General features: G+C 34.6%; 1 protein-coding gene across 1 annotated transcript; it reads right to left on the bottom strand.

Annotated features, from left to right (window-relative positions):
* Window positions 1–9,037: 9,037 nt before the first annotated feature.
* LOC106116265 (uncharacterized) lies at window positions 9,038–14,154 on the bottom strand. Its single transcript, XM_013310026.1, has 9 exons — window positions 14,093–14,154; window positions 13,403–13,467; window positions 12,688–12,910; window positions 12,119–12,321; window positions 11,076–11,294; window positions 10,404–10,499; window positions 10,087–10,256; window positions 9,534–9,623; window positions 9,038–9,391 (listed from the first exon to the last, which is right to left on the bottom strand). The coding sequence occupies exons 1-9, from the start codon at window positions 14,142–14,144 to the stop codon at window positions 9,337–9,339; spliced, it is 1,173 nt and encodes a 390-aa protein (XP_013165480.1). The 5' UTR covers window positions 14,145–14,154; the 3' UTR covers window positions 9,038–9,336.
* Between the last annotated feature and the right edge of the window lie 2,241 nt (window positions 14,155–16,395).

The following is a 16,395-nucleotide window of genomic DNA, read 5'->3' as shown; positions in this document are numbered from 1 at the left end:
GCACTGGCATAATGTAAAACTTGCCACCTTGTGCTATAAAAAGTAAAATATGTTACCTTGAAATATTTTCTAGTGCTCTTTCAAACGCTTAGACAGAAGCTTAATTTTCCGGGTCTTTATGAATCTATATTGAGAGAGATTAAAGCTTTTGTTATTAAAGATTTTTTTACTTTGTGCACATTAAATGTTTAAAAAAATCCTTAAAAGATCGAAATAGTAATATATATTATTATAAACGGTACAGTGTAGTTAATATTTTTTACAAGGAAGGGCCGGATTCAGCATTTGCGGCGCCCTGGGTGCGATTTTGCGGCGCCCCATTTTTTGGTGTGGGGGGAAAACTTTTAAAGATAAGGTATCTTAGGCTGTACCGCAGGCGCCCCTTTGTTCTTTATTGCGGCGCCTGCGGCGCCGCAGGCGCCCATTTACGCCCCGCTCCCTCTTATACCCGGCGCTCCCTTATGCCAGGCACCCCCTAACGCCCGGCGCCCCCTTATGCCCGGCGCCCGTTATGCCCAGCGCCTTGGGCGGTGGCCCCACTTCGCCTTACCTTAATGCCACTACTACTACCAAAGTAATATTATCGAAGTTTCTCTTTAACAAATTGGTTAATTATCTGACTAATGTTTCATCAACATTATCAATCAATTATTTTGCTCGGATAAATTTCGGCCGAATAAAGTAAATTGATATTTTCCATTAACGAGAAGTTAATTTTCGCTTTCATTACGAAGAAAATTATCGCAACTCGAAACAACTTAAACAGCTGACGTTACAAATTCGTCATTACGTTGAAAGTTTAAGATAAATCATCGGTTCGTAAAAATATTTAATTAAAAATTCTTTTTGGTAGTTTTTTTGTTTTTTTACATCGAAATATTATGCGTCCTTAAATTAATATTAATTATTTAAAGCGAGTTAAGGACCTCATTTCTTTTTAAAGTTGGTTAAACAAGCAATATTTTATCTGTAAAAGTGACCAATAAACTAGCTGATAACATACTTATATTATGAGAAAGGACATTATAAATAACATAGTAAACTGATGGTGTGTAAAATTCGATTACGTGCAGTAATATGTAAATGCAAACTAATTTTATGAAACAAAATTTAGTCATAATTTCATCAACAATATAGTTGACGTAACTTTCCAATAAAATATAGTCAAAATACGAAGCATTGACCTTTAATTGTAAAGTAGTTTCCATTAGTTACGATCAAACTTCTATCGCCTGGCATCGCTCACTGAAAGCGATCGCTAAACGACAAGTAAGAATCGGTAAGATGATACTTCAAGTCTGAACAAGTTTTAATGGCGCTCTCGATGCTTAAGCCTTAAGTCTGCTCTCCTTAGTCCCTTATATATCTATAACTGCAGTACTATGTGAATATTAACATTTTATTAGTCTACGCTGTATGCATTAATCTACAAATATAATAAAAATGTACCTAGTCGATGTATGGTCAGCCAGTGTCATCCCCCTTGGTCGTTGCAACGATACTCCACACCTACTCGTGCTTACAAAATTACCAATTAGGAGGCAATTTCGCAATGGCATAAGACCTTTGTATATAAGGGAACGTTGTCAATACTAATATTGTAAGGTTCTATGAGTTTGTATTAGCTTAATTTTAAAAACTGCTTTTCAATTTTTTTTTCAAAAGGAAGGTGTTGCCTATAAATACTGAAATTGCTTTGAAGGTGGGCAGATATGTTTCCTACATAAAATGGGCAGAGAGAGCATAAACAGATTCATAGGCATTAAGTTTTGTTTAATTCCGCGCGGACAGAGCCGCGGGCGACAGCTGGTTATGTAATAAGTTGAGTAAGCTGCTATATAAAGCAAGATCCAGACGCGACACCAAAGTGTGGAAGCCTATTCTCTTTAATGTTGATTATAAGTAACTTTAGCTCTTGAAACTTTAAAGATAAATCCATACTGTGCTAACTTATTTTTAAGTTTTTAAAGTAAAGTAACTATATAATACTTAGGTGTTTGTATATGAAACTTGATTAGCTGCTCATTTGGTGTATATTAACGTTGTAAAATTTACGTTATAAAATTTTACCAATTAGATTACATTTATACCAAAATATACAAAATAGTAAATGACTTCATAGTATTTTGCACTACAACTTTCCCTTGCTGATCACGGATTCGAAGGTAGACCCAAAACTAGATGGAAAAATGTAGTGGTATGAGACACAAGTGAGTACCAATTCTCAGATGTCTAGGACAGAGCGAAGTGAAAGAGACTGATAAAGCTGACCCCACCTTCTTGCGGAATGCGAACTAGGCAGAGAAAGAGAGGCGTTAAATGAAGATTGTGTTATTAACCTAGTTACATTGTTAAAAATTAATACGTAAATAACAATTTTTTTTTAAACCAGGGGCCTTTTTTCTGTTTTATGTGTCTATTGTTTTCTGTGCCTTATTTACTTGCCTTACTTTGTAAGAGAGCGTACTTGATTAGACATAACTAGTCGGTTATTAATTATAATCGTACTCAACACATCCATTAGATGATATATATAAAATATACTTAATTTTTCATACAATATATGAAGTGTGAATATAAATATGAATAGAGTCTGTTAAGCAATAATTTCGTAAGGTTAAGACGTTGTGGATAAGCGGGGTCACAACATAATGAGAAGTCTGCCACAATATCTCATTATAGCGTTATCGACGTCTCCCCAGACGTCAATCTATTGTTTATTGTGCCCTTATGAAAATAAAAGCCTCGCTAGAATAAGTTGTTGTTGCAGAAATATTGGATATTTGAATACAGACTTGCATGATAATATTTTTGACAATAATTCATTGTTCTTTCTTGTAACAGATCGTCGGTGGCTTAGGGGTTAAGCACTTTGTAATCTGCAGATCCTGGGCTCTAATCCCGCCATGTAAAAATGTGTTTTTCAATACATATGTAAATTTATCTGATGTTCTTACGGTGAAGGAAACCATGGTGCAACCTGCACATATCTGCGAAGAAATTCAAAGATGCATGAAGTCAACCAACCTGCAAAGTGCCAGCGTGGTTGACTATGGCCTAATCATCCTTAACTTAGCGTAGGCTTCGAGCCCCTCGGTGGGGACGTATAGTGAGCTGATGATGATGATGAAAACATAGTAGATGTATTTTATGTGTATGAGCAGTGTTTATATGTTTAATACCATAAAAAAGTTTATAAGCTAATATATTTCAAGCCTCTGACCTATTTGTTAAGTCGTGTATTAAACTCGGTAGAGCCTTGGGTAGGCCAATGAATAAATTTAGATCGCCGCGTACCTCAGTTGACCCGTTCTCAATTAAATTATAAAATTACTCAATTTAACGACCCTGTTGCTTACTTATGACGTCACTGGAATTAGAATGTGGGCGACTCTGTTTTATCGTTATTTTGTTTAATATATTTTACTTGCTTTAGCTAGCTGTATTATAATATTTACCATAGGTTTCTGACACCAAAATCACTGTATAAAACATATCGTCATCCCCATCATTATCTTTGACAAAATAGAGATAACAATATATTTTAAACGAGAATTTTAGACTCACAGATAGACTAATAAATGTTATAATATATTTATTTCTAACTAGCTGTCGACTTCGACTTCATCCGCGCGAAATTGAAAAAAAAACATAATTAGTCAATGAAGTACATACTGAATTTAGAAAACGTTTATATGGGAATAAGAAAAGAGCTGTTTTTAAGGTTTTTCTGGCAATTATTCGAATTTCTCTCACCTTTTAAACCTTCCCTAGATATGCACGAACATTTCAACACCAAAATAAGATAGATCCGTTTATCCGTTCTTGAGTTTTAGCGGGACTAACGAACAGCAATTGATTTATATATATATATATATATATATATATATATATATATATATATATATATATATATATATATATATATATAAAGGATATATTATAGATAAAGGATCAACTGAGTTACAAAATTTTCCTACATTAAAAGACTTTTTAAAATTTAAAAGAGGAAAATGTAATGAACTCGTTTTATAAGTTTAAGACTTACTAGAACTTTCTATGTGCTCTTTAGAAAACGTATAACGCTTACTTTCGAATTGAATGATCGACTTTCTTGAACTAAAACATTACCGATCATGAACGATACGTAATTTGTTGAAAATATAGCTTAGTCTTATACTAGCTGTTGCCTGCAAATCCATCCTCGTGAAATGAAAAACTTAATAAGTAATCATTATGTTCTTTTAGACTATGTTCTACATGTATGTCAAATTGCATCAAAATCCTTACCTTACCTTCACCATCACAGACATCCATCTAAACATTCGCATTTATATTAGTAAGATTAGTACGATTTAGTGTATTATTTTATCATATTTGTTTTCAATTAACTAAAATATAAATCTGTAGGTGACCTCCTACATATTTACATAAGCACTACACAGTTACACATACACACGCAATCATAACACACACACATAAACACGGTAATCTTTAGTAAAAAAAACATGTAAAACTGTTCTCTTAACGATTATTAAAAACTTTTTTATGAATAATCCCTCGATATCAATTTAAATAAAACATTTGTGTTTCGATTTACGCTCTATTGTGCAAAATAATTGACTTCGCAATTGAGTTTTGGGCTGTCGTTGTGAGAGGATTAAAAATAAATGAAATAAACCTTTTTGGACGGAGAACTTTAATATTAAATTACTCGCTACCCATTTCTAATTTGGGTTCTATTTTAACAGTATTCTACTATTATAATTGTCTATACATATAAATAAAATTGAAGTGTCAGTTTGTAATATTCAAATAACCGTTTTTTACTACATGTCATCATCATCATCAGCTCACTATACGTCCCCACCGAGGGGCTCGGAGCCTACCCTAAGTTAAAGGTGATAAGGCCATCGTCAACCACGCTGGCCAAGGGCGGGTTGGTTGACTTCACACATATCTTTGAATTTCTTCTCAGATATGTGCAGGTTGCATCACGATGTTTTCTTTCACCGTGAGAACTTCGGATAAATGTACATATGTAAATCGGAAATCAGGACCTGCAGATTGCAAGTCAAGTGCTTGACCACTGAGCCACCGACGCTCCTACACATGACGACACGTACCTACACCAAAATAACGTTTTTTAAAACTTTATTTTGTCTGTATGTTTGTTCCGGCTAATCTCATAAATGGCTGGACCGATTTTAATAGGACTTTTATTAGCAGCTAGCTGCTGTAATAAGAAGTAGCTTGGGCTACTTTTATTTTAGAAAAAATCTTTTATTTTTGAAAAATAAAGTAATGTTGCAATCTCTATGTACTGTGCAGTACCGCGCGCAGCTCAAAGACGGTTGTTCACGCGGACAAAGTCGCTAGCACAGCTAGATTAATAAATAAACTTGCTTAAAGGAACCACAAACATGAGAATAAACGTGGCACAAACTGCGTCAAACGTGTTAATTAGTATGTTATTACAAAGCTGAGAGTGATACGAAACGTAAAAATTAAATTAATATGTTGTTTGTTTGTTTAATTTAGTAAAGTAAATGTATAAAAGCACATTTCTAAATGTACATTTTAATTAAACTTCTTGCTTAAATACATTTACACATATTCATTGTTTAAAATTCGTTTTCGAAAAGTACTACTGCACACAGATTTACTTCATATAAATATATAGTCAAGGACATTTATTTCCTTCCCACGTACCTACTATTAGCTCGAAAACCTATCATAGTAATTCGTACTAGCTATGTAATTTATCGAGTACTTTGTTGTACGATTTTTGATGCTTAGTGGGAAGGAAATTTATTTCTATGACTCCGTCTATCAGGCATACTGAAAACCATTAACACAGTTACAAGGCAATCTCACTCAGCTTCCGTTAAATTAAGCTTCACTTAAATTGTTTATCATGCCGAGATAGTGAACACCTGACGATACCCAATTAAAATAGACTAATTAAAAGTAGGTTGCATATAATTCGAATTGATCAAGAAATAACATTAAAATAATGCGAAGTTTTATACGAGTTTTATACAAGTAAGTTTTATACAATTTTATGCAATAAAATATACCAATTCTTTATATCTAAAGAGGCATTTCCATTAGTTGTTTACTCCTTGGTACCGCATGCTTCAAGTTCTCGCATCACACAACACATGCTTACCGACTGATGAAAATGGTTCGCGTATGACCTTACGACAGCCGTGAACACAAACCTCCCTCGACCCGCATGCGAGTGCTTACGACTAATGAAAATGTGCTTTAAGAATATAAATATATTTGAGCTGAAAATGAATATTTCATCACTCGTATTCTAAAGCCGATCTTTACGATCATTGGTATATGAACGTTTAGACATTAGTACCTGGATGACCGAGCTTTGCTCGGTATTTTTTTTTTAAATTGTGTTTTTGGAAATTATATTTAAGTACGAATTACTAATAAAATGATGAAATATGAATAATATTTTCGATCTTACCGATAGAAAAGTGAACTTTATGTTTAAGTTGATTATCGATAAAACACGAATAAAATGACATTTTCTAAAAATGATTCCTAGCTAGATCGATTCGATCGAGCCCTTCGAAACCCCCTATATACTAAATTTTATGAAAATCGTTGGAGCCGATTCCGAGATTCCAATTATATATATATATATATATATATATATATATATTGCTCATTTAAAGATATAAGATTAGTTAGAACCCTTTGGCTAGTGTTGCGCCGGCACAGTATCGGATTTTCTTCCTAACAGAATATTTAGTTAAAGAATTATATTTGCTTCCCACTTAGACAGAAATTTAAGTCCTCGACTATTTTGTTACGATAATACGATTTATTAAGAGTTTTAAAAAAAATTACCGCAGTTGTAAATCTTTAGAATAATATCAAGAAGATGAAATATTAATTAAGAAACCCTTCACTAAAACCGAGCGCTCGGTACCGGTCTTTTGAATTCTTAATAAATTAGTTTTCCTTTGCAGATGATGATTCGCATATTTAATGAATGAAAATGATGTCTTTTGTTGTCGATACATTTAATAATATAGCTATCGTACGCGTCTCCGTTCGCGCGGAATTAAAAAAATAGCCTATGTGTTCTAGATTAAGTTCTACACGTGTGCCAAATTTCATAAAGATCCGTTGACATGTTCCGGAGATACTTTCCAACAAACATACATCCATCCAAACATTCTCATATAAAATATTAGTATGATTAGTAAGATTTACCATTAATAAAAATGTAGGTTCTGTATGTAATATTGAATAAGAAATTTTACATTTCGCGAACTTAATGTATTCGCGTTGCTTATAACGAAAATGTATTTTTTTTAATTATGTCAATTTTTATAACATCCTTTCACTGGAAATAGCACTTTAATATGTAGGACAATACTTCCTAGTATTTTTAGGGTTCCGTACATAGAAAGGAAAATAACGGAACCCTTATAGGATCACTTTGTTGTCCGTCTGTCTGTCTGTCAAGACCCTTTAAGGCTTCATTATAACTCGAATAAACGAGAAATGCTATTGCATGAATAGAAAATATTTCAAATAAAATAAGGTGCATTTTTAAATCTTTATCCTCTGATAACAAGCTTGTACCGCAGAACAAGACTTACATGTAAAGCTTACTTATGGTCTGAGATACAAAGATATCCAAGAAACGTATCTATTATTACTTATGTATATGTAAAAATATTTAAAACTAGTGGTGGGCGACCACTAGTTTTAGTTTTTTTGTAGTGACCCCGTTTGCGGGGAATTAAAAAAAACTTAGTAGCCTATCCGTCCTTCCAGACTATGTTCTACATCTGTGCTAAATTTCATCAAAATCCGTTGAGCTGTACGGGAGATCCATCCATCCATCCATCTAAATATTCGCCATTATAATATTAGGAAGATTACCTGCCTATTTCGGTAAAACGTGGCAAAGATTTCTCCTTTCCCCCCTTTTTTCATATAATAAATGTAAAACCTATAACCGTGGGTTTCTGATATCAAAATCTCTGTATAAAACATATCGTGGACAAAATATAGATAATATGTTTTCAACGCAGATCTCAGAAACCCACGGTAAGACCAAAAGTTATAGTATACATTCGTGCTAAGTTCTTTGTGATTAGACGACAGTCTACCGTATTAGATTCCAAGTGAGAAGCGAATTTTATTCTTTAATTATACGTAATATTTTAATAACTAATAGCTTAAGGATTTTAGAGTAAAAACATCTATGAATAAATAAAAACTTTCGACATCTATTTTTATTATTTCTATTTATTTACGAAAATTAACCTATATGATATAATTATTAATTAAAGGGCAATATGTTACAATTGGATTGGATTCAAAACTATATTTTATTTTATTTTCTATTAAAATAAATTTCACATTTTTTGCAAACATCAAAAGTAAATTTAATAAAACCGCAAAAAACTCCACGATAGCTGCCAACATTGCGGAATTGTTTCGTCTGTTCAATGCATTTGAAAGTTCAATAAAAATGGATATTTTGTTTGTACGAACTTTTATTAAGAAAGTTATTGAATTCTAACATTATATTTCAATTTTTATACATTTTCATACACAAATTACTTTTCTTCCTTAACTGGAAAGTATTTGGATTGACTTATTATAAAATGATAGGTGTCATTTGATTCATTTTCTGAATGCCCAACAGTGGTAGAGCCCGTTTTAACATCTTCGCACGAATTGGCCCGGCTCGCCCGGTGAAATACCACGACCACACAGAAGACAGGCGTGAAGTGGAAACAATTCCGCGTTTCGTCTGATGAGTGTGCGTCCCGGAGGTCTAATTTAGTCCTCTTTCCCTTCCTACCCTTTTTCTTAAAAAAGGATGGGAAGTGGTAGTGGACTTTCCGGATGAGAGGATGCATGGAAAGGGAAAATATTTTCTTTCTGCGCATCCTCTCCTCCGTAGATTAAACTAACTTTACTTTCGTTTCATAAATTTTGTTGATTTGAGTTTACATTTCTTTTTCTTTAAATAGTACGATTACGGCTGACGTTATAGTTCTAATAAGTGTGGACTTAAGATAATAAAATGTACAAGGTGTCCCAAAATTCAATAATACAAATTATCTCAACATACATACATGCCAAGAAGGCTCCTATGCCTATCCTCCTTTACTAACTTACCTTTGCTAACTTCCTAAATTGCAAAATAAATACGACTTCCTTATCATACTTCCTCAATTCAGATATTATGAGTTTTACCCATTTCAAATCTGTAATTCTAAATAGAAAGAGTGTTTACTTTCTGATTTAAAATTTCATGTAACCAGAAGGACTATGCCACAAAAATTAGTAGAATGATGTAAAATCGTTGTTTGGAATATTTCTTTCATTGTCAGCGTACCTGAAAATTATAAAAGAAAAAATTAAGATACAGTTGTATCGCCAGTATCGCAAGTAACGGATTTATTTGTTAGTGGCCAATTGTTCCAAATTCGAATATAATTAATTTTTAACATAATCAATTTTTTTTTTGGAAATCTTACCCGTCTGGATGTTCGTTCCAAGATATATTTCTATATATCATTTCGAAACCTTGTTCATTTGCATATACATCACAAACTGAAGGATCTTCTCTGAAGCAATCAATTAAAAACATGTTTATATACTAGCTGTCGCCCGCGACTCTGTTCGCGCGGAATTAAAACAAACTTAATTCGCCTTGCGTTCTTCCAGACTATGTTCTACATCTATACCACATTTCAGAAAGCATGCAGCCGTTATGAAGATACCATCAAACACACATCCATTAATCCATCCAAACATTCGCCTTTATAACCGCCATCAGCTCTCTATACGTACCCACTGAGGATCTTAGACCCTACCCTAAGTTAGGGGTGACTAGGGCAAAGTCGACCACGCTGGTTCACTGCTGGTTAGTTGACTTTACTCATATATTAACAATATTAGTAAAATTTACTGTAAAAGCGTGGTGAAAGATGAAGTTTTGTATTGAAAAAATTAATCATCAGTCTCCTAATGCCTATGTTTGATCGGCACAGTATGACTTATAATACGTGTGCTATAAAAAAATCTTACCCTGATCGTCTTTTATTAAAAAAACAATGTAAGAAAGCGCCATTGCAATGTGTACTTGTGAATAAAAATGGTCCCACACAAGTTGTTTTGTTTACACGGAATACGGACGCGATACCGATGAGGTACTCTTTGCCACCTATCCAAGTCACCAGTGGTCCGCCGTGATCGTTCTAAAAAAAACATAATAGGTCTGTTTTCAATTGAAATGTAACTATAAAAATGTTAAATATTTTTTATTTATTATTAAAACCAACAGTTAATTAAGACTTTTTTTTAATTTTATCATCTTTATTGCATGAAACGTACATATTATGTACCTGACAGATTCCTTGTCTCCTGGTTGTTTCAAACTCAGTTGTATTTGGAGTTTCCACATTTAATTGGCTCTCCAAATTTTCTCTACATTCACCATCCTGGACATAAAAACAGTTCTGACATAGTAAATATTTACCAAATGATTAAAATTGGTTAATATCGGATAGGCCGCAGTTTGGCGACCACCCAAGGTGATGAAATGAATCAAATACATAGTATTACAGAGGTTTTTCACCTCAAAGGTATGTTAAAAAAGAGGGCGTTGTAGAAATCACGCGCAGAAGGCGCTGTAAGTGCTAAAATCGGCACTGAAAGTGGTCATGATAGTCCAATTGACATACGTCCCCACCGAGGGGCTCGGAGCCTGCCCTAAGTTTAGTGTGATTAGGCCATAGTCAACCACGCTGGCCAAGTGCGGATTGGTTGACTTCACACATATCTTTGAATTTCCTCTCAGATATGTGCAGATTGCATCGCGATGTTTTCCTTCACCGTAAGAACGTCGAACTAATGTACATATGTAAATCAGAAAACGAAAAACACATTGGTACATGGCGGGAATCGGACACAGGACTTGCAGATTGCTAGTCAAGTGCTTGACGCTCTTCGTTTACATGCGTCGAAATATCTTAATCCTTTTACATTTATAAGCATATATTTAAGCTCTACTTCACCTCAGTTTTCCCGCAACGTTCATACTTTGGCCTTATTGTTGTTATGAGACGACCCGTGATGTCCAGGTTTCCTTTGCCGAACGTACAAATCATATATTTTCGTATAACTTCTTGAAATTCGGGAAAATCTTTGTAATATTCCATGCATTTTTCTTTATTCATAATTGATACAGGCGCGTAATATAGATCTTTTTTTAATCCGCGGTCTTTATTGATGGGCTAAAAATATTTGAATTAAGTTTTTATTGATTAATTTTTTAAAGCATTCATTGTTTTGATTATATACTGGTGTTTGGAAAAGTCTATGTGGATTAGTTTGGGCGCTAAAACCTTCACATCATCATCAGCTCACTATAAGTCCCCACTGACGGGCTCGGAGACTAACCTAAGTTAGGGGTGGCTAGGCCATAGTCAAGCACGCTGCTCCAGTGCATGTTGACTTCACACATATATTTGAATTTCTTCGCAGATTCAACAGTGGTAGAGCCCGTTTTAACATCTTCGCACGAATTGGCCCGGTGAAATACCACGACCACACAGAATATAGACGTCAAGTGGAAACAATTCCGCGATTCGTCTGATGAGTGTGTGTCCCGGATTTAGTCCTCTTTCCCTTCCCACCTTTTTTCTTATAAGGAAAGGATGGGAAGTGGAAGTGGACTTTCCGGATGAGAGGATGCATGGAAAGGGAAAATATTTTATTTCTGTGCATCCTCTCTTCCGTCGATTAAAGGTAGGCAACGCATATGCAATTGCGTTTGTCTATGGGTAACGGTCACTTCGCTATTACAGCGATTTCAGGCGGCCGCTCGCTCGTTTGCCTCTTTATGATATAAAAAAAAAGATAGGTGCAGGTTGCATCAAGATGTTTTCCATCACCGTAAGAACGTCGTACATATGTATATCGAAAATCGAAAAACACATTGGTACATGGCGGGATTGAAACCCAGGACCCGCAGATTACAAGTGAAGTACTTAAACCTCTGAGCTCTTCGCAATTGAGGCGAATGTACTTTTTTTTAAGTATTCAACACACAACTTACCTCTCGCCAAAATGTGAAATGTCCCCAACCCAAGACAATAGCGTCGATGCCTTCAGCACCATATTTAGGATTGAAATTTATTGGTATAGGTTCTGGAGAGTATGAACAATATCCGTTTTTTATTGCAAACGGTGACCCTGTACACGCTATGCCTATATCCATGCCTGCCCATTTATGAACTTTAGCATAGTTAAATTCGTATGCTGAAATATGGATTTTAATTTAATTTTACTAATGTTATAAATGTGAGTGTTTGAATAGATGGATGAATGTTTGCTAGAAGATATCCCGAGAACAGCCTAAAGGGTCTCGATGGAATTTGTCGTAGATGTAGAACATAGGCTGAAAGAACAGATAGGTTACTGATTGAGTTTATTTACTCCGCAGGAATGGAGTCACGAGCGACAGCTAGTATTAATCTTACTAATAATATAAATTCGAATGATTGGATGGATGGATATTTGTTAGAAGTTATTTCGAGAACGTCTCAATGGAACTAGTTTGAATTTGGCATAGATGTACAACATAGGCTGAAAGACGACAACTATTTATAAAATAATTGAACAAACCTCTTGGTGTGCATGTTTGTAAGATTTTCTTGCTGAACCATTTTGTGCACGGATCAGAAGATATAGTCTTTACCATAATACTGTACCCAGCAACGGCGTACAGAAAGCGGATATCTTCTAAGCACGCAGCGGCGGTGATAATATGATTACTGTTGACTAGAGCACCACCGCAACTCCAATTATCATATGCCATTTTAGATTTATCAGATTTAACTATATACACCTGCAATCGTTTAAAACATTCTAATAATTGGTAACAATATGGATTACCAATCCAACGGTTATTGTTTCAAATCCCACAATTATTATTATCGTGACCCATTTTACTAACGCAAGCCTGCTGATAATGGTAAAAATTTACTAGTAAACTAGCTGTCGCCTGCGACTCTGTTGGTACGGAAATGAAAAAAACTTGATAACCTATATGTTCTTCAAGACTATGTTCTACATCTGTGCCAAGTTTCATTAAAATTCGTTGAGCCGTTCCGCATATACCTTCAAACAAACATCCATCCATCCATGTAAATTTTCGCATTTACATATAATATGAGTCCTTTTTAAATCTTATTAGATTCACTCATAACATAAACGTTTCATATAAAAAATACGGGGACCATCGAAGTCACCACTTGTTAACCTTTTTAGGCTTCATTTTTTCCCAGGATTATTCTATAAAAAAAACAGAACAAATTCTATGAAAATAAAAAAAAATTACCACGTATCTTTTCTGTACTGAACCCACAAGATGTCCACCGATGATCTTTCTTTGGGACCAGGAACCTGAAATCAGCAATTTTTGTCTATTAATACTAGGGCTATTTTTTTAATAGCGCGGCAAAGCCACATGAATTCGCCAATATAGCGAAAAGACGGCTTCCTATAGACATACCTCCTCCGCCATATCCCCTTTTTTCCATCCTTTCCTTCATCGAAAACCATAGGAAGGGGAAGAGGACTAAATTAGGCATCTGGTACACACATCAGACGAAACGCGGAATTGTTTCCACTACACGCCTGTCTTCCGTGTTGTCGTGGTATTTCACCGGTCAAGCAGACCCAATCGTGCAAAATATGTTATTTCGGGCTCTACCACTGTTAAAATTATATTTCGGACCATCCGATGGAAAGAGATAATTTCTCATGAGATTTTGTATAATAATTTAAGCGTCAATATCATAATGGTTAAAGATACGGATTTCCGATCACGAGATCGGGGGTTCGTATCCCGCCATTCGACTATTATCGTAAAACATATCCTAGCACAAGCCTAGAGCTTAGTTGGAATGGTACAAGAAATATTAGTAAATTTACGAAAAAAAATCTGCTAATATTTTATCAAAAAAAAGATCGGACAAAACTCTTTTGACTATAATAACATTAACAAGTAAAGAAATGAAAAGCTTACTTTTAAAAACGAAAAGTAAAATAAGCAAATTAAATAATTGCCACAATGTCATTATAAACGAAATATCACAGCGATGTATTTCTAATATAAACAGTCATACAAATATTTGATTACGTTTCTTCTCAGATATGTTAACAAAAACCATAAAGTCGGTATAATTTCTCGCATCATTTACTACAATGATAATGAAATTCCTATTCGTTTACCTCACTAAGACTTTGGTACGGAAATTCAAGATTTATTTGTGTTTGATTTACGATATAATCATACTTTGGTACATTCAATATACTAGTACTAGATATATTATCCTTCTCGTACCTTGAACTTGAACATTAACCACTTGAAAAACAAATAAGCGAGCCTCCGTGACTCACAGATTGAGCATTTGATTTGTAATCTGCAGGTCTTGGGTTCGAATCTCGTCATCTACTACTATACATGTACATTTATCCGACGTTCATACGATGAAGGAAAACATCGTAATGCAACCTGCACATATCTGAGAAGATATTCAAAGATATATTATATGTTAGGTCAATCCGCTCTTGGTTGACAATGGCCTAATCACCCCTAACTTAATTTAGGTTCCAAGACCATGAGGACGTATAGTGATGATGAAAAAAAATTGTAGTTAATGTACCTATGTCTATTCTCGATCTTAAAGGAAAAAAGACAATAGGTACAAAGGGTAATCACAGACGAAACCAGCACCTCGTCTTTGACGCTTTGTACGAGTATAATGATTTGCAATATCCATAATATGCAGCAGACAACCATTGTCTAATTCACTCACGTATAAGGCGTCCAATCAGAGCTATATTGTTGCATAACCCAGGAAACGATACAAAGGCATACGGCTAATGGAATTCCGGTCGCGTCGTGTCAGCTATTGTCAGTGTAATTAAACACCAACGCTGCCCTCTGTACACAAGTGTAAAACCAAATAACACTGTTAATTAAAAAGCAAAAAGCGGATGACTTGTGACGTTCAGTTAGACAAAATGCATTCGTTTCAAAGCAATTCCATAGCGAAATTCGAAAATGTATGGAATCGCATCGAAGCGAGTGTACTTTTTCTAGCCCCGCTGGAGAAGAATACCAATCGAATGACACACTATTTGGCAAATATCTTTAAATAAACGATGTTTTTTTAGAGTTGTTAGTGGATTAAACTTGATTGTTAATACAGATTACCTCAAGGGATAACATATATCGAACGAAGTTTATGAATATTGTGTTACTTGCTTTTTTATAGGTGTATATTAATAGGTTTAGCGATATTAATTTTACAGTGGTAGAGTCCGCTTTAACATCTTCGCACGAATTGGCCCGGCTCGCCCGGTGAAATACCACGACCACACAGAAGACAGGCGTCAAGTGGAAGCAATTCCGCGTACAGTCTGATGAGTGTGCGTCCCGGAGGCCAAAATTAGTCCTCTTTCCCTTCCCATCCTATTCCTTATAAGGAAAGGATGGGAAGTGGAAGTGGACTTTCCGGATGAGAGGATGCATGGAAAGGGAAAATATTTTCTTTCTGTGCATCCTCTCCTCCGTCGATTAAAGGTAGGCAACGCATATGCAATTGCGTATGTCTATGGGCAACGGTCACTTCGCTATTTCAGCGATTTCAGGTGGCCGCTCGCTCGTTTGCCACCTTGTGATATAAAAAAAAAATACTTATAATAAAACCAAGACCAAGAAATATTTCTCCTCTTTATAATTTTAATATAGATATAATGCGTAGTGTAGCATTTACAATAGAAAGTGTTCAAGGCACTAATCACAATTTTATAAAGAACAGTAGCCAACATTTTAAAGTATTTTATTTATCAGAATGCAAAAGAAAATTACCCCCGCTTTTAAGAAAGTGCCCTGTCAAATACGTCATTATAGCTTTATCAGCAACAAACCAGACGCAAAGTTCTTTCAATATTCTTGTTAGAATTAACAGTATTTGCTTGACTTTATTCAGTTTATTTAGGATTTATTTTTTTGTTAAACTTTGTATATTTCGTTATAAAGTTTTTAGTACTTTCGCTTTTTCAGTTATGTTTAGAAACGTTTATTTAACCTTTTGTATTAATACTGAACTAAACTTTGTGCTAAATCCATATTTCAATGGATTATATCAGACTTTTAACTTTAAATTTCCCTGGTGACTAACAGACTTACATATAAGGTACTAGTTAGTTCATCTAGTGATTTGCGTATCTTGCGAATTGGATTCACCGCATTCATGTCCTGATTTATGTATTTTAATATTAAAATTTCAACAGTTATTAAAATAAAGTGTTCTGCATTGT

Source organism: Papilio xuthus, unplaced genomic scaffold, assembly GCF_000836235.2.
Source record: "Papilio xuthus unplaced genomic scaffold, Pxut_1.1 DF827756.1, whole genome shotgun sequence".
NCBI lineage: Eukaryota > Metazoa > Arthropoda > Insecta > Lepidoptera > Papilionidae > Papilio > Papilio xuthus.
The sequence above is the reverse complement of the archived record's forward strand: the minus strand, read 5'-3'. Positions and strand labels throughout refer to the sequence as shown.